At 46.0% G+C, this 22,426-nt stretch overlaps 1 protein-coding gene across 1 annotated transcript in view; it reads right to left on the reverse strand.

Moving 5' to 3' along the window:
- The window catches only part of usp34 (ubiquitin specific peptidase 34), a 49,262-nt gene that overhangs the window by 4,558 nt on the left and 22,278 nt on the right, over positions 1-22,426 (reverse strand). The window contains 57 exon segments of the mRNA XM_051070904.1: positions 87-211; positions 303-407; positions 490-597; positions 678-804; positions 1,176-1,254; positions 1,341-1,498; positions 2,355-2,684; positions 2,773-3,077; positions 3,163-3,310; positions 3,420-3,524; positions 4,259-4,303; positions 4,394-4,547; positions 4,645-4,796; positions 5,371-5,445; positions 5,528-5,696; positions 6,046-6,131; positions 6,569-6,649; positions 6,733-6,798; positions 6,901-6,948; positions 7,599-7,674; positions 7,753-7,817; positions 7,901-7,996; positions 8,180-8,233; positions 8,323-8,401; positions 8,524-8,674; positions 8,899-9,071; positions 9,177-9,271; positions 10,188-10,265; positions 10,376-10,432; positions 10,546-10,692; positions 11,355-11,420; positions 11,521-11,684; positions 12,184-12,488; positions 12,913-12,968; positions 13,100-13,204; positions 13,299-13,370; positions 13,372-13,452; positions 14,403-14,527; positions 14,617-14,657; positions 14,744-14,826; positions 14,911-15,111; positions 15,233-15,319; positions 15,498-15,581; positions 15,757-15,879; positions 15,970-16,095; positions 16,187-16,402; positions 16,505-16,605; positions 16,685-16,835; positions 17,739-17,865; positions 17,945-18,107; positions 18,199-18,298; positions 18,387-18,500; positions 19,949-20,103; positions 21,080-21,162; positions 21,715-21,810; positions 21,918-22,007; positions 22,111-22,238. Coding sequence (XP_050926861.1) covers positions 87-211; positions 303-407; positions 490-597; positions 678-804; positions 1,176-1,254; positions 1,341-1,498; positions 2,355-2,684; positions 2,773-3,077; positions 3,163-3,310; positions 3,420-3,524; positions 4,259-4,303; positions 4,394-4,547; positions 4,645-4,796; positions 5,371-5,445; positions 5,528-5,696; positions 6,046-6,131; positions 6,569-6,649; positions 6,733-6,798; positions 6,901-6,948; positions 7,599-7,674; positions 7,753-7,817; positions 7,901-7,996; positions 8,180-8,233; positions 8,323-8,401; positions 8,524-8,674; positions 8,899-9,071; positions 9,177-9,271; positions 10,188-10,265; positions 10,376-10,432; positions 10,546-10,692; positions 11,355-11,420; positions 11,521-11,684; positions 12,184-12,488; positions 12,913-12,968; positions 13,100-13,204; positions 13,299-13,370; positions 13,372-13,452; positions 14,403-14,527; positions 14,617-14,657; positions 14,744-14,826; positions 14,911-15,111; positions 15,233-15,319; positions 15,498-15,581; positions 15,757-15,879; positions 15,970-16,095; positions 16,187-16,402; positions 16,505-16,605; positions 16,685-16,835; positions 17,739-17,865; positions 17,945-18,107; positions 18,199-18,298; positions 18,387-18,500; positions 19,949-20,103; positions 21,080-21,162; positions 21,715-21,810; positions 21,918-22,007; positions 22,111-22,238 — 6,780 coding nt within the window.

Here is a 22,426-nt window from a genome sequence, read left to right on the forward strand (position 1 = left end):
TGATCCAAACTCCCAGGGGCTTTAACTAAAGAACTGTGCAGGTGTAACTGTGGGTTTATACTCGGGGGTGTGACAGGTGAACGCACCTTGCTGCTCTCCACCATGGACGGCAGCAGACACATGTTGAGCTCCGGTCTCGGAGGTCGGATGTTGTTCTTGGCTCCCATCAGCTTGATGTTCTCTCTGCAGGGCAGGTACGGGCCGAACGACACTGTGGACGGAGAGACGCAAACACGTGAAGAACGGCTGGAAATCAGAGCGTTACATGGAGGAGAGCGGCGCAGGTGACGGAGGAGACTCACTGGGGATGTTGCTGTGGTGGTAGGTGCAGTGGTTGTGCTGCAGGAAGGGAACCAGCGTGTGCAGGAAGTCGTGTGGACTCAGCAGAACGAGCTCCTTCAGAACATCTGCAGAGAAGGACGACACGTTACAGAGAGAAAACACAGAGTCTTCATCTGCCGGCTTCAGATAAAGAGGTCCGAGTGTTACCCAGGCAGGCGTTGCGGAGCTCGGGAGGGCTGTAGGAGTTGAGGAGGGTGAGCAGCTTGTGGGCGAAGTCGATCCTCTCCTGCCACTGGATCAGAGCCTGCTTCACATCTGGGTGACAAGGAAACATCTGCTCAGAACAAACCCATCTGGATTATTTCCTCCTTTTCTTCACGGAGGTGTGGTCTCACCTTTGCGCTGCAGGTACGGCCGGGTGGCTTTGAGGACAGACAGGAAGATGGAGAGCAGCTCCACCAGGTCTCCGGTGACGTGGCACGCCGTCGCCTCGTGGTACATCATGTGCAGAGTGTTGAAGGACTGAAGGAGAGACAGAGACTGATTATTTGAGTAATTATTGGAGAGTAGGATCCTGTTAGTTTAACCAGAGACATCACTTTATATCAGCTACCAGACTCCATTGACAAAAACAGGGATTTAACCAGGAGCTGCTGGAATACCACTGCCTCCATCTGTTAGTGTGTCTGTGTTACTGTGTGACTTTCAGTGGTGGAAGAAGTAATCAGATACTTTACATGAGTAAAAGTACCACACAGTAACACAGACACACTGAACAGTGGTGTTCAAGAAGCTGCTGTTTTCTGCTCAGTAAAATTCCTCTTTTTGTCAGTGGAGTCTGGCAGTGAAACAGCAGCTGTTTCTGAGCCTGTCGGTGACAAAAACAATCCTACTTCAGTCATGAGGATGAGTCCCCTGTTGAAGACCACCAGCAGTCGGTCCTCGTCGTTCTCCAGCAGAACTCTGAAGGCACTGCGAGGAACAACAGAACCAGGAGTTAGGATACACGACACACACACAGGCTCCTGAAGGCACCACGGTGCTGGACGGTCTCTGACCTGATGAGCGTGGTCCAGCAGGAGCGTCCGTCCAGGCAGCGCAGGTAGCAGCTGATGGTGGTTTTCTTGAACTGTTTAACGTCCTCCAGCTCTTCTTCTCTCATGTCGGCTCGCTGCGCCACGAACAGCTGCATCAGGTTGAACAGCTCCTCCACCGCCTGCAGGGGGCAGCACACACAGACAGAGGATGGATTAAATAACCGTGGAGGAAACCGTCCCTGAAGGTGGGTGTGGTCTGACCCACGACCGAGTCTCTCTGCATCTTTAGATCATGTCGGTTATGTTTTCTGTTTTCTGTCATGTTCTCTGTTGGGGCTCTGCCTCGAGAACACCATAAAACATTAAGAGGTTGATCCTCTGAAACAAAACCATCAAGAAAACAAACAAAAATAAACAACCGTTATGGCCTGTGTTTAGGGCTGGGACCGAACTTTGGTTCTTTTACGGCTCCGACCGAAAAGCTTCGATTCAACCTGGTATCACACGATGCTTTGTTTTTCTGTGCCAAGTTTTGATACCAAGGAGTTGATCACATGATCAAGGTCTGATCACGCTGCTGGTGATTGGCTGTAACGTTACAGAGGCATGAAGGAAAGATACTTCGTCCACAGACGTGTGTGTGTGAGGTTAAAAAACGTGACCGAGGTCTAAAGTGTGTCTCCATTTTAGCAAGACTGATGCCAAATAGAGAGCGATGCAACTTTAGCAACATCAAGCAACTTGATGAAGCATTTGAACGAGCTCAGAATCAGTTTAAGAGCAGAAAGTTGCTCCGTGTTCACAGAGATTTAAAGCTCCTCAGTCTGCAGCAGAGCATCACACTGACTGTATGAAAATGATTTGTTGTGTATTTTTTATGTTAGAAAACTGCTTTGAGTGGAAACAAAACTGAAGATTTGAACCATAATATGAGACAATATAAAAAGTTATTTTCTTCTACATCACCAAGGAATTAAAAATCTATAACAGGAAATAAAACGGCATCAGTCATCGTCTGAAAACGTCTCCACCCACCCCGGGGTACTGGCTGGCGTGCGGCGTCAGGTTCTTGAAGGCCCACTGGATGTTCTGGTGGGAGGCGAGCTGGCGGGTGAAGGCGGGCGACTGCTCGCAGCACATGCGCAGGATGCCGTAGTAGGCGGGCAGCATGCCGCGGTTGAAGAGCACCACCTCCTGGTCGTCGTGGTCGGCCAGGATGTAGTTGAAGGCGATGTTCTTGGTCACCACGGGGTTCTGCACCACCAGACGCACGTTCTCCGGACAGTCCACGCACACGTTGTACCAGAAGGACAGCAGCGCCTGCTTGTTGTGGTTGGTGGCGATCGCCGGCTCCGACAGTTTGGGCTGAAGGCGGGCGAAGGAACAACAACATCATTTTATATTTTTGTGTTCTGACATGAAAAACGAAGCAAAAACAAATAAACAAACGCACCTGGAAGAGGTTCCACAGGTCCATGAAGTATCCGGAGAACATGAGCTTCTCCGTCTTGGAGATGAGGCAGTAGGTCATGAAGCTGAAGTACTGCACCAGCTTGGTGGTGCCGTGAACGCTGGCGTCCACGTACAGCTTGGCGCGTCCCAGCAGCCCCAGCAGCAGGTTGTAGACCTGGTGGAGGACCACGGTGGTGTCGGGCGACAGCGGCAGCTCCCGGGTCGGCAGGTGGAGGGAGCGCGTGGAGCGAAACATCTGGCGGAAGGAGTTGCTGGGGATGAGGGAGACGAGGAGGTACGCCGCCGCTGCAGGAGGAGGAGGAGACGATTCAGGGGTTAGGATTCAAAATGGAGTCGCGGCTGAATGATTAAAGACACGAGCCGGTCTTACATGTGCGGACTCGGGGGTAGTTGTGCGCGAGCAGAAACCGCTCCACCCAGTTCTCCATGTTCTGCAGGACCCAGCTGTGGGCCAGTTTGTTCCTGGGGGTCTGCACGGCCAACCAGTCCAGACACTGGGACGGGTTGTACTCGATCACCTGGGAGGACGAAACAGGAAGTGTTTAAATATCTCACATGGCTCCGCCCCCTCCACAGCTACAGCAAATTAAACCATCAATAATTAGTCAGTGAGAACGACTCGTTTACCTCCCAGATCCTCTGCAGGATGTAGGAGGCGAAGGACGGCATCCCCGGAGGTCCGCCCGCAAACTCCATCAGCATCGTCAGCAGCTTGAAGAAAGGATTGGCAGCCTGATGGAAACAAAAACACACAGAGCTACTTTCATGGTTTACAGTAAAACATTTGTTCTTTCTGCAGCTCAGTCAAAACAAAAGACAGAGTGTGGTGACTTTGTGAAGTAACACGGCATCATGGTGTTAGTATTCCTTCATTGTCAATTGAATAAAGCAGTTTAATGTAAAGAATCATCCTGGAGGAGCTGAAAGCCGAGCTGATAACTTTAGATCTAAACGTTCAGGTTTACAGGAGCTGAATCCTCCTCAGACGTCTCCTCCTCTTCAAAACAAACAGAGCAGCTGATTAAATCCAGTAAAACTCTGAATGAAGCAGGTTCGTGTTAAAATCAGTGTTTCTCTGATGTAGTTTGGCAGAGCTGAGCTGCTGCTAACGTTAGCTCAGCTTGTTTCTCTGATAACTTCAGACCGTTTGATGACTAAAATCCTTCATCTGGTTAAAATATGATCAAGATCTGTGACGTGTATCTTATGAGGCGTAAAACTGGATAAAAAGCAGATTTTTGATGCAGACAGTGGATTTAACAGGCGAATAAAATGATTAAAGGTTTGGTTTTAGTTTGAAAATTGCTGGAAACACTTTGGATAATGTGAGACAGAATATACAACACAGGTGTCATCAATTTCAGACGTTTTAATGCAGAGAAGAAAAAATCTTTAAAACCCAAACAGAAAGAGAACAAAGCCTCTAATGTCTGAAAAACAAAGGTGGAGCAGCAGCTGGGTCTTACCTCTGGGGTCAGCTTTGCGATGGAGGTGAAGAGCATCGACACAATCTGCAGAGAAAACAACCAGGAAATGAATCACACGTTCGATATCAGGAAGCTGAAACCTGCAGCTCGCGATGTTCGAGCAGATGAACCTACGTGCTCGGCCAGGCGGTTGTTGTAGCGACACAGGCTGAAGATGAGGTTGCAGGTCTGCCTGATGTTGATGCCGTCTCTGATGTGCTGGAAGAGGAAGGGGAAGCCTTTCCCTCCGGTCAGCGCCGCCATGTCGCTCTGGGACAGAGTCAGATGTCTGGACACGAGAGGACAAACACCGTCATCACAACCACCCTCCGCTCCACCACGACCACATACCGACCCATCGCTACATCTGCGTCCTGTGCTCGTACCTCTCGGATCGAGACTGCTCCACCAGCAGAGCGATGAGCGCGATCATCTTCTCCAGAGCGGCAGGACGATATTTCTCCTCCGCCAGAGACAAGATGTCCTCCTCCTCGTCCTCTTCTTCTCCCTCCTCCTCCGACAGCACCTCCACCTGAGGCTGAGGAATTTTCACAATAAATACAAGAAGGAAGTTCTACTAGAGAACAACTCTGGGCTTTATTTCCACGTTTTTAGATGTAAAGGAAACAAAATAAGATCGTTTTAGTTTAACCAGAAACATCTCTATACATCAGCACCAGACTCCATTGACAAAAACAGGGATTTAACAGAGCAGCTGCTGGAATACCACTGCCTCCATCTGTTACTGTGTCTGTGTTACTGTGTGGTACTTTTACTTTATAAAGTATCTGATTACTTCCTCCACCACTGAAAGTCCCACAGTAACACAGACATAAAAATAAAATAAGACAGCTGAGGAAAGCTCACTAAAACTCAATTTAATGAAAATACAAAACCATTAACATCATCTATCACCTATCAAATTTAAAATTAATATTTAGGCCACGGTGAGATTTTATTTTTTTATCATTTACACCCAAAAACATCTAGAAAATAAGGCCCAGGTCTAAAAACAGCACAGTATCCTTTAAGATACAAACACTGACAAACATGTTCCAGTAAATAAATCTGATTAGTTAAATATAAACACAGTGACCAGTGTGTAAACTCACATTCTCAGGGCCTTTGGTTCCCATGTAGAAATGCACCATAATGGAGATGGCTTGTAGTGACAACAAGAACTGACTCTGTGGACACAAACAAACCACTTCAGCTTCAAACCTTTAAACAGCCTCACTGAGTCATTTCCAGATTAATGTTCACACCGACCTCCTCCTCTCCCATCTTGGCGAACTCGTAGAGGAAGGCGAAGTACTCGGTCAGGTGTTTGCTGTGCGGCTTGACGCCGTGCTCCATGATGGACAGCAGCGTCTTAACGAAGCGAGTGACGCAGGACCGGCTGCCGATGTCCTCCACCGGACCGTCCATGTCGTCGGAGCTGAGGGGCGAGGGGAAAAAAAGGACGTTTTAAGGACAACACATTTTCCAGTCTGAGTCTGTGTTCGATGTGGAGCTGTAGATCTTTCTCAGAGTCTGAAGACGTAAAGACACTGAGCGACACACGGCTCCTGATCTTTATCGCCATCTGATTTCACAGACACAACAACGTCTGATTGTGCTGCACACCTCTAATGGCAAACCAACGTCCTACAGAGCTCTGCAGGGACGATGTAGAGGCTGTAAAGGTGGACTGCTGAGTAGATGGCTTTTCATGTTAACGTCCCGTTAGTTACTGGACTTCATGGATTATTTTTAGTAGTATCGGTTTGTGTTGAGCAGTGACGTACCCGTCCTCCATGCCGGGCTGCAGGTACAGGTGAGCGTGAACCGGCCGCAGCCTCTGGATCACATGGATACACAACCTCTGGAACATCTGGACAAAGGCAGAGAGAATCAGCCGTGAGTTTGAGTGTTAGGACGACATGAAGAGAAACCTTTCACCATCACAGACATGATCCAGGAGAAACACATGCAGTGATAAACAGGATTTCTGCATCTGTTTTCTATCATATTTTATTATTATATCACATTATTCCAGCTTTATATTACTATAATTCCTCTTTATTTCATTAATGTGGCTGTTACCTTGTAAAAATGATTCTTTTTAGGGCTGCAATAACCAAGAAAACTATGTTGATATTTAATTATTTCAGCTGGTTTTTAGCCACAAAGTGTGAAGCTTTGCTGTTTCTTTGTCAGATGTGATTGTAAATAAAATGATGAACGTATGAAAACATGAAACAGCAGCTGAGAGAAATATTTAAGACTTTAGTAGATGAACTTAAAGAGTTTAAAACCGTGGAAACTCACCTGTCTGACGATCTGATTGGGACACTTGATCAGGATTTGCATCGGCCACCAGTTGTCGTCGGCCATCCGATCCAAAAACCACTGAAACAGAGGAACACAGGCCGTCAGTGATCAGGTGGATAAAAGCGTAATGTGTGCAGAAGGTGGCAGAGTGAGAGTCAGACCTCGCAGGCTGCCTGGCTGTTGTTGAACTGTTTGGTCAGGAGTTCGATCCACTGCAGCATGGTCGGCTGAAAACACAACACACACATCAGAGCTGCACTGAACACTGAACTCAGCTCATTCATCTCAACACAATGAGGTCAAATACATTCACAGTGAAAGTGAGTTACCTTCTCCTTAGAGTGGATGAAAGTCTCAAGAACAAATGATGTGCTGAGCTGAAAATGAAAAGAAAACTCTCGTCAGAGAAATCCTCATTTATTTAGTCCTGTAAAGTGAAGCTGGTTTTTACTTTAACTTTTTGCAGGTAGCAGACAATAAGTGAGTAAAAGCAGACGGCAGCAACTTCGATTCATTTCTAAAATCATGTTTTGTCGGTTGTGAAGTTTCAGTTTTAAACTAATGAATAAAATAACATCTTGAGTTTGCTTCTAAAAATATCAACACTCTGCTTCTCTCAGGAGTTCAGGAAGGCTGCTCCACTGTTATAACATATATAAAATATGTGGATATGGAACGAGGAGGTCGTAATGTTTTTGTTTGTTTTGTGTGTTTTTATAACTCATGTCTGCAGCTGAATTTAAGATATTATCATGTTGGTTTACAGATACAAAAAGTCACTATATCAGAGTTTAAATGAACAAAGTTTACGCTCCACCAAACTCCAGCCAAATTCTTAGTGTTTAATTAAAGAAGACCTGAGCGCTGTGGAGGGTTCATATGATAAAATCAGATAAACAGGAAGAACCGACATCATTTAGAGCTTTAAGAAAAGGATCTAAAATCAATTCCTTACTGTTTAATCTTACTTTTGTTAAGTATATTTATATATTGAAGTTAAAAACGTTTTCTCCTTCAGTGTTCTCACCTTGGCGGTCATGAGGGAGACGGCTTTAGGGTCTGGTAGAGTGCTGGGGATGCTGCTGCAGAGCTGCCACATAAAACTAAAACCAGACAAGACGCAGTTTATACGACGGGTACAAATATTCATCTGACTGAGCATCTGTTTGTTCAAAACTCACCCAAAGTAGGTGTGTTCAAATATGTTCTTGTCCTGGAGAAACTGCATGTTGTCGTGCCAGATCCACTGAGAGAGACAGAGACACGTTACAGGATTCAAGTGAAAATATAAACGAGCTTCACAAATTTTAAGCGTAGATGCAAAATTACCTCGAGCAGATCAGGAGAGACGTCAAAGCTGAAGTCCTTCCCGTTCTCCTCCTCCAGCTCCACCCTCTTGTAGAAGAGCATGTAGGCACTGTGTGTCTGAAAGACCATCAACCATCAACAGAAACACATCACTGCTGCTACAGAAAAACACTGTTAGCTGAGCTGCTAACGTGAGCTCAGCTCGTTTCTCTGATGACTTCACATCCTGACGTCTGACGACTAAAATCATCTGGTTTAAGATTGGAGATAAAACTTTATCAGTCTAAACTCTGTCCTCACCTTCTCAAAAGAGAAATCCATGAACTTGTCTGTGACCGAGTCGTAGGTTTTAGTCTGAAAGAGAAAATAAACTTCAGTGAAATCTTGAAGGCGACAGGCTGGAGTAACGAGGTGTTATCTCTCCGTGTGGCTGCAGCTCGTACCGTCATCTCTCCTCCGAAACACTCGGAGGCCAGCTGGGCCGAGTCGAACGGCTTCACCTCGGCGTCGTTGAACAGGTACCTGCAAGAATTCTCACTTGTTTTAAATAAAGCTACGAGTTTGAGCTGAGACTTTAACAGAGTCACTGATTTCTGGGTTAAACTACGACATTAAAATCATTCTGCTCTGTTTCCGTCTCTCACCACTTGTTGTTCTTGTAGGCGTGCGGGTTGATGATGTCTCTGATGAAGCTGTAGTAATGGCCGCCGTCTGCCGTGCCCGTGTGCACCGTGACGCCGATGAGGTCGTACTCGTAGCTCTCCGTCACCTTCGCCTCGCCCTCTTCCCGAAAACCTGCAGCACAGAGCTCAAACTCAGACACTGGTTCAGAAATCTGATGATTGTTTTTTAAGAGCTGATGGAGACCTTGACCTTTGACCTGTGACCACCAAATTCTAACCAGCTCATCCTCAGGTCCTGCAGAATATTTGTACCAAATCTGAGGGAATTCCCTCGAGGCGTTACGCAGACATCTGAAGCTACAGAGTGTGTACATGTGTGTGACACTGCAGACCGACCTTCTTTCCGTTCGCCTTTTCCCATGAGGAAGTCCTCGGTGTACGGCGTCATGTCGAGCCGCAGCGGGAAGGAAAAGTGTGTGTTGACCTTCTCCTTCATCATCGTCACCATGTTGAAGGTGTAGCGCATGGTGTTGAAGCTCAGGATGCGAGGAAGCTTCTTGAAACAGGCCCTGTGGTGAGGACAGAGTGAGGCAGAGTTATGGAGGGAAATTAAAGGATTTATCGCACAGATTCGAACAGCGACGTGTTTTTAATATTTTAATCTTCGTTCCAACCTTTTCTCTGCGCGGACTTTCTTGCCGCACTGGGAGCAGGTGTACATGTTGTCGCCCTCCAGCGTGTCCTTTATGGTCACCTCATCCAGAGATTCCTGGAGAAATACAACAGCAGCTGTTAGATCAGGGGAGAGTTTCAGCTTCTCCTGGTCAGGATTCCTTCAGGAGGTTTTTACCAGGAGCAGAATTATTCACAGATGTCTCCTCCTCTTCAAAACAAACAGACCAGATGATTAAATCCAGTAAAAACACTGAATGAAGCAGGTTCATGTTAAAATCAGTGTTTCTCTGATGTAGTTTGGCAGAGCTGAGCTACTGCTAACGTTAGCTCAGCTTGTTCCTCTGATAACTTCAGATCCAGACGACTGACGACTAAAATCCTTCATCTGGTTAAAATATAAAGTTAAAAATGACCAAGATTTATAAAGTGTAGCTTAAAATGAGGCTTAAAAAACTATTTTGATGCTTCTGGCAACCACAGTAAAGGGGCTTCAACAGGCGACAGGTGATGAAACAAACCAGTTTGAAATTTCATGGAAACATTTGGGATAAAGAAACAAAATACATAACAAAGGTTTAGTTGTTTCTCAACATATTAAAGCAGAAAGGTTTCAGATTAACTCTTTAAAAACTGAGGAAACAAGGAGTTAGTTTTGTTTGAGTCCGGCACACACTGAAAGATTTTTAAAATCTTAGAGAATGTGAGAGACCACACACACAACGACAAATAGTTTCAGATTTCACAGTTTTGATCTTATAGTGTGTGATGTGAACAGCACACCACACAGATTCACTCTCACAACTCAAACACAACTTTAGAGGAAACAAACATGGCGGACGACAATGTCCTCCATCTTCAGTCAGAGCAGATCAGGGAGGGTAAACTCAGTCTGAACACACCTCACACCACAGGAGAATCTGATAAGATCATCTTTACAACCATCAGATAATCAGTCCTGATGACTCTGATCAGGACTGATTATCTTGTAGTGTGCACTCTGCTTTACTCACATAGATGTTCTTCATATCTGCCACCTGACATCTGACAGTGTAAAACTCCTCTGCCGTCTGACTGACGTGATCACAGTCCTGCAGAGAGACGGAGAAAAACTTCAGACCAACAATCAGGAGCTGAAATCTAAAACCACCTCTTTAACTCCTAAATTAAATTCAAGTCAGATGAATTTCCTCAAACTCACCAGAGAGACGACGTTGTTGGTGATGACGCCTCCAAACAGAGTCTTCACTGTGTTTTTCTGAGACAAATAAGACACATTTTTATTCACTCAAACAACGTCTCCTCCTGCTTTTTCAGAGCTGGAATAAACCTGATCAACACGTCGTCTGATGTGTGTGAAAGTGTGTTTACCAGCTCCTGGGACATCTCCTCTATCTTGGTGATGAGGTCGGTGAAGAACTCCGTCATGTCCTTCTGCTCTCCGGTGTTCAGAGGCTGTTTGTCCATGGTGTAGGTTTTACAGAAGGGCCGGGGGTTGTAGGCTTTCCTCTCGCTCTCCTGCACAGAGAGTTCAGATCAGAGCGTCGGCCATAAACAACTTCTTTTATTTAACCAAGAATATCCTGAGCGAGTGTCGGCTTTTCCCTTTCTCCCTCTTTGTCTTTTAAGACACAGAATTCAAACATCTGCAGAAGCCTCGTGGTTTTTCGCCTCCATCAACCAGTTGCAGTTAATTCTAAACATAATCGATGATGTTGATTAGGAAGTGGATCACTGGTGAAGAACGAACGGATGATGAGAATCAGGCTGAAGAAGAGTCTGAAGTGTGGGAGCATTAGCGCGTACATCTAGATTTTGTGCTTCCTGCTTTAGGCAGCTGGCTGTAATGTTAGTATCAGTGTCTGTTAGTTTACCTGAGTCTCTTCTTCTCTATTTTCTGCTCACGTTAATACTAATACTGAACCTCCTTCACCTGACAGGTGAGGTAAAACATGCACTAGAGGAAGATGGAGAATGTGACAGAGATACTAATACTACAAATCGACAAAAAATAATCTTTAGCTGCAGTTCTATGCCAAAAATGTATTTTGTGCAGTCACAGTGACCTTTAACCTTTGACCTTTGACCACCAAATCCTCATGAGTTCATCCTTGAGTCCAAATGAATGTCTGTACGTCTTACGAGAATGAGACGGACCCGGTTGGAGGAAGTAAACTCACCATGAGATATGTGAACATCTTCTGCAGCTCCAGCAGCGTGGTCTTGTGTTTGATATCCTCAGCGTACTGCAGACACACACACACACACACACACACACATTCAGGATGAGAGTCTACACACAGCTTTGACTCTGACTGATGCTCATACCATCTCGCAGGTACCGACCTTGGCGGTGAAGACGGCCTGTCGGGCCTCGGGGATCATGTAGAGCTGCTGGATGGTGGAGGCCAGGTAGCAGGTGGCTCCCAGGTTAGTCAGACCCACGAAGCGACACTCGGCCCGGACGTCGTCGTGGGGCCAGTAGTCCCATTTGTACGGAGCGTGAGAGGCTGCAGGGAGGAGCACGAAGAGGAGGTCAGCATTACTCACTATCTGTTACACCAACACAACAGAGAGCTGCAGGACTGATCCTAAACCCAGGAAGTCACTTAGCATGTTAGTCATGTGTCATGTGACCGTGGTGTAGTTGGTTTATAGCCGAACATTAGCTTCTTACTTCAAACATCAGAACAGTGGTGTTCATCTGTGAAGATGATCTGATCAACTAAACCTGAAGGATCAGAAACTTTAGAAACTTTAAAAATCTAACTGGCTTCTTGAGGAGGAACCAGACTGATGCTAACTTCCAGAGTTTATTATGTTCAGTCTCTCCAGCATTGATCCCACCTCAGGGACAATGACTTGTAGAAACTGTTTCACTGTAGCAGAGCTCAAATTGAGTCAGATCACTGTCCCTGAGGACGACTGACACAGAGTGTAGCCTGCGGACGAGTTTCTTATCCAAGCAAAGAAACTAAAACTGGGAGTCTGGCTCTTTGTTTTCCTCACCCTGCATGTGCTGCGACATCACCCAGTTGTGCAGGAGCCGGTAGTTCTCCACCGAGCCCTTCACCGTCTCCACCAGCAGGTCGTAGGCGGCGGCCCGGGCGGCGTGGGATTTGCACTTGGGCTGAGCGCGGTCGGCCAGGCTGGGCAGGAGGAAGAGGAGGTTGTGGACGTCGCGCAGGAACTCCTGCCCCTCGCGGGAGAACTTGAAGGGAGGCTTGTGCTTGAGGACGCTGGTGGCGAGACGCAGGAGGCCCGTCAGCCCGTCGTCCTCGATCGTCCCGTCCTGCTGGTCCAGGATCTCGCGGCTGAGGGGGGACCAGAGGAATCACAGAAGTCACAGAGGTTTAAACTAAAACTATTTCAAACATTTCAGTTCTCTGAACTTTGCTTCCAGTTATCAGTGTTTGAAAGCTAATAACGTTCACTGAACATCGACTGAGAATAACATCAACTGTGGTTCTTTCTGAGAGAAAACATCCTGAAGGACTTTTCTGGTGTTTTATTTTAGTTTTGACCTATAGAACCAAAAACCATCTCACTGCAGATTTTGCTCTGGTATCTTAGAAAACTTTAGCCACTGGACTCTGATATTTCTATCCCTGGGAAGACTGTGAAATTATTATGTGAATTAAATCCTGACGGCTCGTTTACAGGCGTAAAGCACCTACTGCAGAAATCTCACTGTCTACAATAAAAAACTCTCATGGATTCATTTTGTGACCGTCTGACCTCCGGATGCAGTCGGCGAGATGTCGAGCGAGAGCGTCCAGGTCCAGCAGGGTGGTCTGCATCGAGCCGGCCAGCGACAGAGAGGGAGAGACCTTCTGTGAGTTCAAACAGACCAACGCTAGCAACAGTTCAATACAACATGAGAGCAGTCTTTCAATAACACGTGCGTATGATGGCGGCCGCTCACCTGGCTGGCGTCTTTCACGTGGATGTTGTCGATGAGTTTGCAGAGCAGCCAGAAATATTCCTTACAGCCCGTCCTCAGCAGAGGCTCCTCCTCGTAGTCCTCCACCTGCAAACACACACATTTTAACTCAAGTTAACGCAACTTTCCTTCATGTGTGTGATGTGTTGTTTGTGTGTGTGTTTGTGTGTGTGAGACACACCCTCAGTGGTTTGAGCGCCTGTGCGTCGGGCAGGAACTTGAGCAGCGTGGAGGCGGCGAGCAGCAGGAAGGATCCTGTTGATCGACTCTCCTCCCTCCAAACCCGACAGGGAGAGCTTGTAGAGGCCGTTACACGCCTCGTGTCTCACTGCCGGCTGACGACAACAACACACACACACAGGTTACAACACACACAGGTTACAACACACACAGCTACACTTCAGCTGTTAGTTTAGCTGCTGAGTCAGATTTAGTTCTTTGCCTGGACTCCGTTTTATTCCTCTCTGAATTATTTTCTCTGACATTTTTATATTTTTCAGACTCGTCCTCGGTAACAGCTGTAACTCAGATTTTCTCCACATTTCATTTCTGCAGTAAAGACACGTTAGAGCAGCTTCACAAACTCCTGCAGCTTCATCTGAACTAACCAAACACTTTTAATGCTCAGTAAATCACTAGCTGCAAACAACCCACAATGCAACACTGTAAAAGGCTGTAGTTACACTGGTACTGCTCTGCTCTAAACAAATATCTGTTGTAATGAGAGAAACAAGACAACCTAATTATATTACAGCCAATACAGTCGTCTGCAGAATAAGAGAATAACTGCAAGAAAGATTTTATTTTTACATTTTAACTGGAATTTAGTTACAATACAGAAAACACTGTAAGAATAAAAACAAAAATAAGTAAGAACTTTACGATCTTACGACACAAGACACAAATTTAAGGCATCTAAATCTTCAGGTATGACACTGACAGCTCGCATGCAACGATCCTGCTCTGGTGCATCAAATAAAATCATGAATAAAATGTCTGATTTAGAAGAAAAATTCAGAGAGAAATACCCTTATTTTCTACTTGCCGAGAGTTAAAGTAGAAGACTGACACCACTCTCAGTAAACGTGAAGCTGCCACCAGAAGCTAACTAGCTTAGCTTAGCATAAAGACAAGAAACAATGGGAAACAGCTAGCCTGGCTCTGTGCTAAGGAAACAAAATATGTCAACTTAATAATTAACACATTATGTCTCATTAGATGAAGAAGATTTAATAGCTGTTGTGACCTTTAATCAGATGATTAATTCTGGACTCGAGCGTCTCACCTCAGGCACCAGCAGGGTGAGTTTCTTCAGCCAGTCGTGCAGGTGGTCGCTGTCGGCCAGACTGGACTTCACCGTGGACGAGCAGTGAGCCCAGCTCACCAGCAGCCACATGGAGTAGTGAGTCACTGCAGGGAAACAAACACCAGTGAGCGTCAAACATAATGACTGTTTTCCTTTCCTGTAAAAGGTCGGTCTGCGTTCTCAGCGCTCTCACCTTCGTGTCGGGACCTGTGGTCGGACTGAGCCTTCAGAACTCTGCACAACAAACAGAAAATAAGACAGTTGGTATTTTCATGCAGAAGAGTTGAACCTTTTCTTTATCATTAAGCGTCCCGTGTCACCTGTGTGCGAGGTTGTCGTAGGTATAGGCCACGTTGATCAGGCGCTGGATGAGGTTGGTGCCTTGGACGAGGCTGAGGAACACCTGAAAACCAACACACAGATCAGAGATGAGCGCTGCAGCTCTTCAGCCTCAGCTCTTTGCTCCTGCAGCCGGTCGAACGCTCACCTCAGTCAGCCGAGGGATGTGCAGGCCTTTCCCGTGATCGACCGTGGACTTGCGGGATTTGCCGGGCCACGCCCGTTTTCGCTGGCTGTCGGCGAGGCCGGACCAGGAGAAGACGTCGTGGTAGGCCAGGTCCAGGTCTGCGGGGTCCACCGCGAACTGGCAGATGAGCTTCAGCAGGCAGGCCAGGCAGTCCAGCAGCCACTGCAGAGGAAACAAGGAGGATCAGCAACACACTCACTGAAGCAGCATTTACTGTCTCAGACGACGTCCACGCTTCTTTAACTTCAGAAAATTAGACTCAAAGAGACTCGAGCTGCCTCACCACAGTCCAGGACTCCTGGTCTTTGGGCTCCAGGATGCCTGAGTTAAAGATTTCCAGGAGCAGCTGGAGTCCTCCAGATGAAACAAACTGAGGGAGAGAACGAGAGAAACACAAAAAATAAACTAAAAACCACTGCACACTGTACTTTTTCACTTTGTTCGGTTCCCATTCTCGCTCGTGTTGGTGTCTGGTTTTGTTTGGACTGTGAGTCGCTGAGGTCTGGATCTAGAAAACCCAGAAGATGTCAGGTGCTGTGTTGTTGTACCTTGCAGCTCCAGGTGTTCTTGCTGTTTTCGATCTGGTCCTCGCTGGAGTCGTCTGAGTCTGGATACAGATCACTGTAGCTGCCCTGAAAACACACAGGAGTTTTTAATCTCTACATTTTATTTAAAGCTTCCTCAAAAAACAGAAAACACTCCTCCTATCCTGCAAAGATGAAACATCTAGTGTGCTCTTCTTTCTTTACTCCTCATGGTTTGACTTTTTCATTTTGACTTTTTAAAAACAATGACTGTTTTTCTTACGGTGGACTCTCTGTGGATGCGGCGGTTGGGTTTTCCCAGAGCCTCGATGATCTCCAGAGCGTACAGCAGCTTGTGAGGACTTTTAATCCTCAGCAGCTCCTTCCAGCAGAGACCCTCCCCGTTCTACACAAACACACATCAAACAACATCAATTACAAACTGATCTGTTCTCTCTTCTCCTTCTTCTACGTTTGTTAAAAGCTCTGAAAGTACCGCGTCGTCTGAGATGTTCTGGAAAGCCTGAAGCATCTTGGGACACGTAGGCAGAAGCATCAGCAGCTCCCAAACCCGACGAGACAGGTTCTCTGCGTGGAGGTGAAGCTCCTCACACCGTGCGCTCTGGATAAATCAGATAGATCAGATTATAAATCACCCTGCGTATGTGAGTTAGTTAAAACGCTGAATCTCCTCCTCCGTCGCCGACACCCACCTCGGGGCTCTCGTGGACCTTCTCAGTGTTGGGGCTGGGCGGTTTGAAGCAGGCGAGCATCTCCAGCAGGTCGAACAGCGTGGTGAGGTGAGGCTCCTGGAGGAGCAGCAGCATGGGGATGTGCTCCTTCTGCGGAGGAGGCAGACAGGAGGCCGGCAGCTGGATGCCCTCCCCCTTCCTCTCCCTCCGCGGAGCTCCGAGAGACACAAACACCATCTGGGATCAAACAGAGACGCGTCACAGCGATGATCTTATCTCATCTGTTGCATGATTCAAAGTAGATGAACTGGGGGTGAAAACAGAAAACCAGGCTGTTACCTGCATGTCTTTGAAGCCCAGCTCATGCAGAGTCTTCTCATCGTAGTCCGTGGTCAGTTCGTGGCCGGAGGAGATCATCCTGACCGGTCCCATCAAGCCACCTGCAGGACACGTCCACAGACATCACACAGAGCTCTAACAGTCAACAATAAAAACAGTCCTGAGGCTGTGAGGCTTTACCCGGGAAGTCTCCCGGCTGCCGGCCGCTCTGACCAAACTCCTGCAGCTGAGCCTGCTGGTTCATCTGCTCCTTCTGCAGGTTCTCGTACCAGTGGGTCACCTCGGCTCGCAGGTCTGCCACCTGGTCACTGGGGTACATCTCGATCGTCATCTACACAACAACACACAAACACACGAACCTGAGTCGAATCCACTCAGGTAAAGAGGGAAAATCACAGCATTTAAAATAAAAAAAAAAGATAAAAACTAGCTTGATATTAACTGTCCACCTGAGAGAACAGTTTAAATGCACAGTGCAGGTCTCTGAATCAGAGCAATAACAAAAGATGGAGTCTGGTGAAGTTGTGAAGCAGCGTGGGATCATGGGAGTGTGAATCGATCAGGAAGTTAAAGAGCAGAATTATCCTCAGACGTCTCCTCTTCTTCAAAACAAACAGACCAGCTGATTAAATTCAGTAAAAACGCTGAATAAAGGTGTTTGACGTTAAAAATCAGTGTTTTCTTCAATGTAGTTTGGCAGAGCTGAGCTGCTGCGAACGTCTGCTCAGCTTATTTCTCTCACAGCTTCAGATCCAGACGACTGACAACTAAAATCCTTCATCTGGTTAAAATATGAAGTTAAAAGATCTCAAATAAAATCTTAAAACTGGATAAAAAGAAAATTCTGATGCTTCTGGTGTCTCAGTGAGAACACAACTCAACAAAATATATCACACAGATCTGGTTGTTTTTATGAGGTTTAATGCAGAAAAAGTTGCATATTATATTTCTAAAGAAACTGTTTAAGTTTCAACCCTGACCTGTCACTGTTTAACTTTGCTGCCCCCTAGTGGCGATAACTGGGAAAGAAATGTATTTTTGACTTTTTTTATTTACAAACAATAACGTAAACCATCAGAATAATTTGAAAATGCTCAAATCCCATGGTAATTAAATGTGTAATGAAAGCCACAGAGTGATGTTTATCCACTGTAATGTTCCAGTGTCAGATGTACTTGGATATAACGACTGTTTCTGAGCAGGAATCTGTGGTTTTATTGTGTTGTTGTGTCACCTTGTCAGGCAGGCCAGCGGGCTGACAGACGATCCTGAGCGGCAGAGACTGTTTGTCGCTCAGAGCCTTCAGGTGGCTGCTGATCCCCGTCCCCTCGATCTGCCACTGCCGCAGGTGGTAGGCGAACCTGACGGGAAACGAGGTGTTACTGAGATGTGTTTATACGATCAGCAGTGATTCTTAATGCAGTCTAGTCCATCTCCTACCTGCGTCTGAAAGCCTCCAGGTGCGTTTTGAGCATGAGCAGCCCCCTCTCGATGCTGGTCAGGCTGGAGTGAGCGTCCTTCTCCAGGTTCGCCGACGCCATCAGCAGACTCTCCATGCACTTCCTGATGAACTCCTGCTCCTTCTCCAGCCCCGTCTTCCCCGCTGGAGATGTACAGGTATATTTTACAGACACTGAATCTTCTAAAAATGTGTCAGGAGCTTTTCTACATGAGAGCGCTGGAGGTAAACTGACCGTTGATGTAGTAGGAGTTGATGTACTGGATGGCGGCGCGGCTGATATCGGCGGACTGGGCTCTCAGGGCGATGCCCCACAGCTGGTCCATCCCACACAGCTGGAGAGACACACAGGACCGAGACTTAATTAGTCTGTCTACCTGAATGAGGTGAGCATGAGGGACTGAGTCGGACGAGTTCACGTACCTCACAGCTCGAGGCGTTGTCCAGGGCGCTGGTGGCGAGGCGGGCCAGGTTACAGAGGTGCTGAAACAGGTTGAGTCCCGTCATGCTGATGGTCTCAGGCTTCAGCTGAGGCATCTACAGACACAAACACAGTGACACATTTTATCTGCCTTAACTAAACATTAAAGATTAACTTTATAACTGATCAAAAAATTTAAATAAAACAAGTACGACCACAGATTTCTCTGATAGGACCTTCTATGTAGAGGTGCAGATTAGACTGTCAGCAGTTTGTGAAAAGTATTTCCTGTCTGGGTTTTCGCACCGTTTCCTGAACCCATCTTTCTCTGCTGTGTTCAGGGACATCGTGTCTTTAAGTAAGAAGTAGGAAAGTGTGTTCGTTATATCCACACCGCTTTTCATTTGGGCAAAAGCGCAAAGACGACAGGATAGATATTAGTTTGGTTCAGCCCTGTTAGCGGTTAGCCCTGTTAGCTGTTAGCCCTGTTAGGACTCAGTGTGGACGGACAGTCACATCTTCGTCCACTGGGATGAAACCTTTTCAGGCGATTGAAAAGATTTGTTCCGTTTCCTGTCTTTGTTGGTACCGACCGTCGAGCCTTGTCGCTTTCAAGGAAACCAAACCACTTCCATACAATCGACGTGGTGTGACCTTTCCTGTTCAGAGGATTAATCGGTTCCACTCATGTTTCTTACTGGTCCATAACTTTATTTAAGCTCAGGAAATGTGTGTGTATTATGACGTGCAGCCAAACACTGCTGCCCGACTGGTTGTTGTTGCGTCAATGCTACAGTGTGATTGGTTGTCAGAATAAAAACGTCCTGATCTTACCGTCTCAATCACAATCCCTAACGCACACAAACACACAAACCAAAATCAACACACAGCTGCTGCTGCCCGCAGGGTCATCAGTGTGTTTCCACTCCAGCTGAGATTAAAACCATCCAGCAGAATAAATTTAGGAAACTGCTGATTCTGCTGAATTCTCTTGGAGTCCCTGAAGTTCTTAACCTCGTAACAGGACAACACCGCTCTACTTCTCCCATTATCTGGGAAGACTATGTTTGAATTTGCTGTTGACAGACTTTATTTCAGCTCTCTTCACCTGCTGCTGTCACTGCTCTTTGCTCTGGATGTTAAAACTGACAAAAACAGAAATGAACTGCCCACTAATGCATGCTGGGATAGACTCCAGATACACAGACCATCCACGAGAAACTGATTCTACCAACACTCGAGGAAAAGAACAAAACATTCACAATTCCAAATATAAAGAAATCAGACAAAGAAATTCTGTAACTGAGCTACGTCAACACAATACGTTTCATTCAAACGAAATGATCTCCAACATTTGGTTTCTATCAGAATATCTCGTCCATGCTACGAGTGTTCATACAACGTCCAGCTGGCATCATGAGTTTCACAGGAGTTATTGTTTTCACTGTTGATTAAAACACTGAATAAAGTCGTTTTATGTCCAAATGAATTAGTGTGGACGTATCCTGACTTTAAGGCTCGTTTCTGACGTCAGACGTGTCTCAAACTGCGTCCTCGTCTTTACCTTCTCCAGGAAGAGGTGCTTGTAGGTCTCCATGCCCATAGCGTGCTGGTCCTTGCTGCGGACCTGATTGAGGAACCAGTGCAGAGCGTCGTCGTAACACTCGGCGTCCTCCACCAGACAGTGCCACAGGATGTCCACCTGCTCCAGACTCAGCCCTGACGAGGGAGACGGAAACACACACAGGACAGCTCAGTCAAACGCTTCCCTGATAAAATTCTTCCACTTCCAGGATAAATGCAAGCAAAGAGCAAGAGGATTAAATGAGAGAGAGAACGTTTCAGGTCAAAGAAAAGGACTGAAGCTTCTTACTAAGAAACTTTATGTTGGTTTTTCCTTTAATTTCTCACATGCCTGTATATTTTACAGATTTTTTTTATCTTAGATTAAAGGAAGGAGCATGACTTGGGATTTAAAATGCAGTTATGAGTTGGGAACAACCAGGAATCAGAAGAAAAAGCCAAATCAGACGTGAACAATTCAAGCAATCTCCCATATCTAAATGCTGCTTTTCTGCAAGAGTCACATCCCTGACGCTCACAGACTTTCCAGGTCTGGAATGAAAATTCCCAAACTCTCTCCTCACTGTCTAACGTGTGGTTTAAATACTCAGCTAAATTTAGATGAAAGCTAAGTGTTTGTCGTGGGTGATCAAACTGGGCTAAATGTGGTAAACTACTACCAGATACGGGTTAGATTTTGTCCTCATCAGTGTTATGTAATATTCTCTCAGAGAGAGAGAGAGACAGCGGGAGCATTGTTCTCAGTAGGGCAGCTCAGGTTGCATAATGAGGTCTATTTTAGCATCGTTCCCTGAAGACTCGCAGAAAAACCAGACGCACATCGAGAGTTCATTCCCAGACTACTGTTAAATATGCTTCTCTTTGGGAAATACACCCCTGATGGCAGCGCCAAGCAAAACGACCAGAGACCTGCTTTTGTACATTTAAGCTCATTTACTACAAATCAGATCTTTTTAACGTTGCTCCTGGCCGGTTTTAAAAAGCACACTGAACTTCTCTGAGTCCTCAGTTTGACTTTACGACTTGCTAACTGCACAGATGCCATCGACACTGATCATCAATCCAGGAATCAGTTTGTTCACCGAGTCGAATCAGTGAAGCTGAATCTTACTGAAGTGGTCTGGAGATCCCAGTGTGGAGAAGACACAGGTGAGGAACTGCAAACGGACCTGGACCTCCGCACTGTGGCTGTACCTGCGACGACATACAGAAGAGAAGAGTCAGACTTTAGCTGAAATACTTAGACCTACGTTCTTGGGTGTAAGTGATTGATGGGAACCAAAATCAGAGACAGAGCTTTTTATTAAAGAGTAAGATCCTTTTAGTTTAACCAGAAACATCTGTTTTATCACTATGTTCAAAGCCACCAGACCGTTTTATCTCTACCAGACTCCATTGACAAAAACAGGTCATTTTACTGAGGAGAATTTTACTGTTTTTGTCAATGGAGTCTGGTACTGATAAAACGGTTGTATCTTGTTAAATTATAAGGCTCTTTAATAAAAGCTCTGTCTCTGTATCATAATGTTGTAATAATAATATCCATAACAATCGACCTGTCAGTGACAAAAACAAGTACTTTAACTCTTAAATCTAAAACCTGGTTTAAGCAGTTTATCTTTTGGGATGAAATCACAACAAATAACTATTAAGTCTTGTTTTTAATCCATGTGTATCTCTTCCAAACCTGCTGTAATGAACCTAAACTGTGTGGACGTGATGGAGGTGAAGGGCCGACAGACTCACAGTGCAAACTTGTGCCGCTGTTCACGGACTTCGTGGATGTAGTGCTGTAGGTTGTCGAAGAACAGTTTCATCATGTGCAGCTCTTTCTCAGCCCACCTGACAGAACAGAGGACATCACAACGAGGATGAGGAAACGGACAGGCTTTCTGTTTTCCACTGATCTACACTTTAAGTAATTCATCTGAGGAGGAGATGTTACTTACATGGTGATCCAGTGAGTGTCATAGCTTGAGCCAAACTGCTGAAAAGTGCCAAAAAGCTTCGGTAGTAGACGTAAGGAAACCACAACCGACCTAAGGGAGGATGAAAAGACCAGGATCAAAAACAGGGAGAAAAGATGCAATGTTTTTTAAACTATTTCACTTCACAAGTCTCTGCCTGTGGGGTCAGTCTTACCTGTGGTGAGCCAAGTTGTCGAGGCAGCCCTCGATGAAGCGCATGCGGATCTGCCTGTCGGTGAACCAACAGACCAGCGAACACAGCAGCTTCTCTGCTTCATTAATCAAACCCTCAGACAGGTGGATCTAAAAAAAACACACACAGACAAATTAGAAATAAGATCCCACAGGTAAAAAAAAAAAACCCCAAAGCTGAAAATTAAACTTTGCAGAGTTTCGGACTCATTTCCCATTTAGACTTTTTTTTTAATTCGTGCTGCTTCTGGGAAATACTTTGATGAATCTTCTAATAAGAAAAGTTATTATCACCTCTG

This window comes from Lates calcarifer, linkage group LG5 (assembly GCF_001640805.2).
Source record: "Lates calcarifer isolate ASB-BC8 linkage group LG5, TLL_Latcal_v3, whole genome shotgun sequence".
NCBI lineage: Eukaryota > Metazoa > Chordata > Actinopteri > Centropomidae > Lates > Lates calcarifer.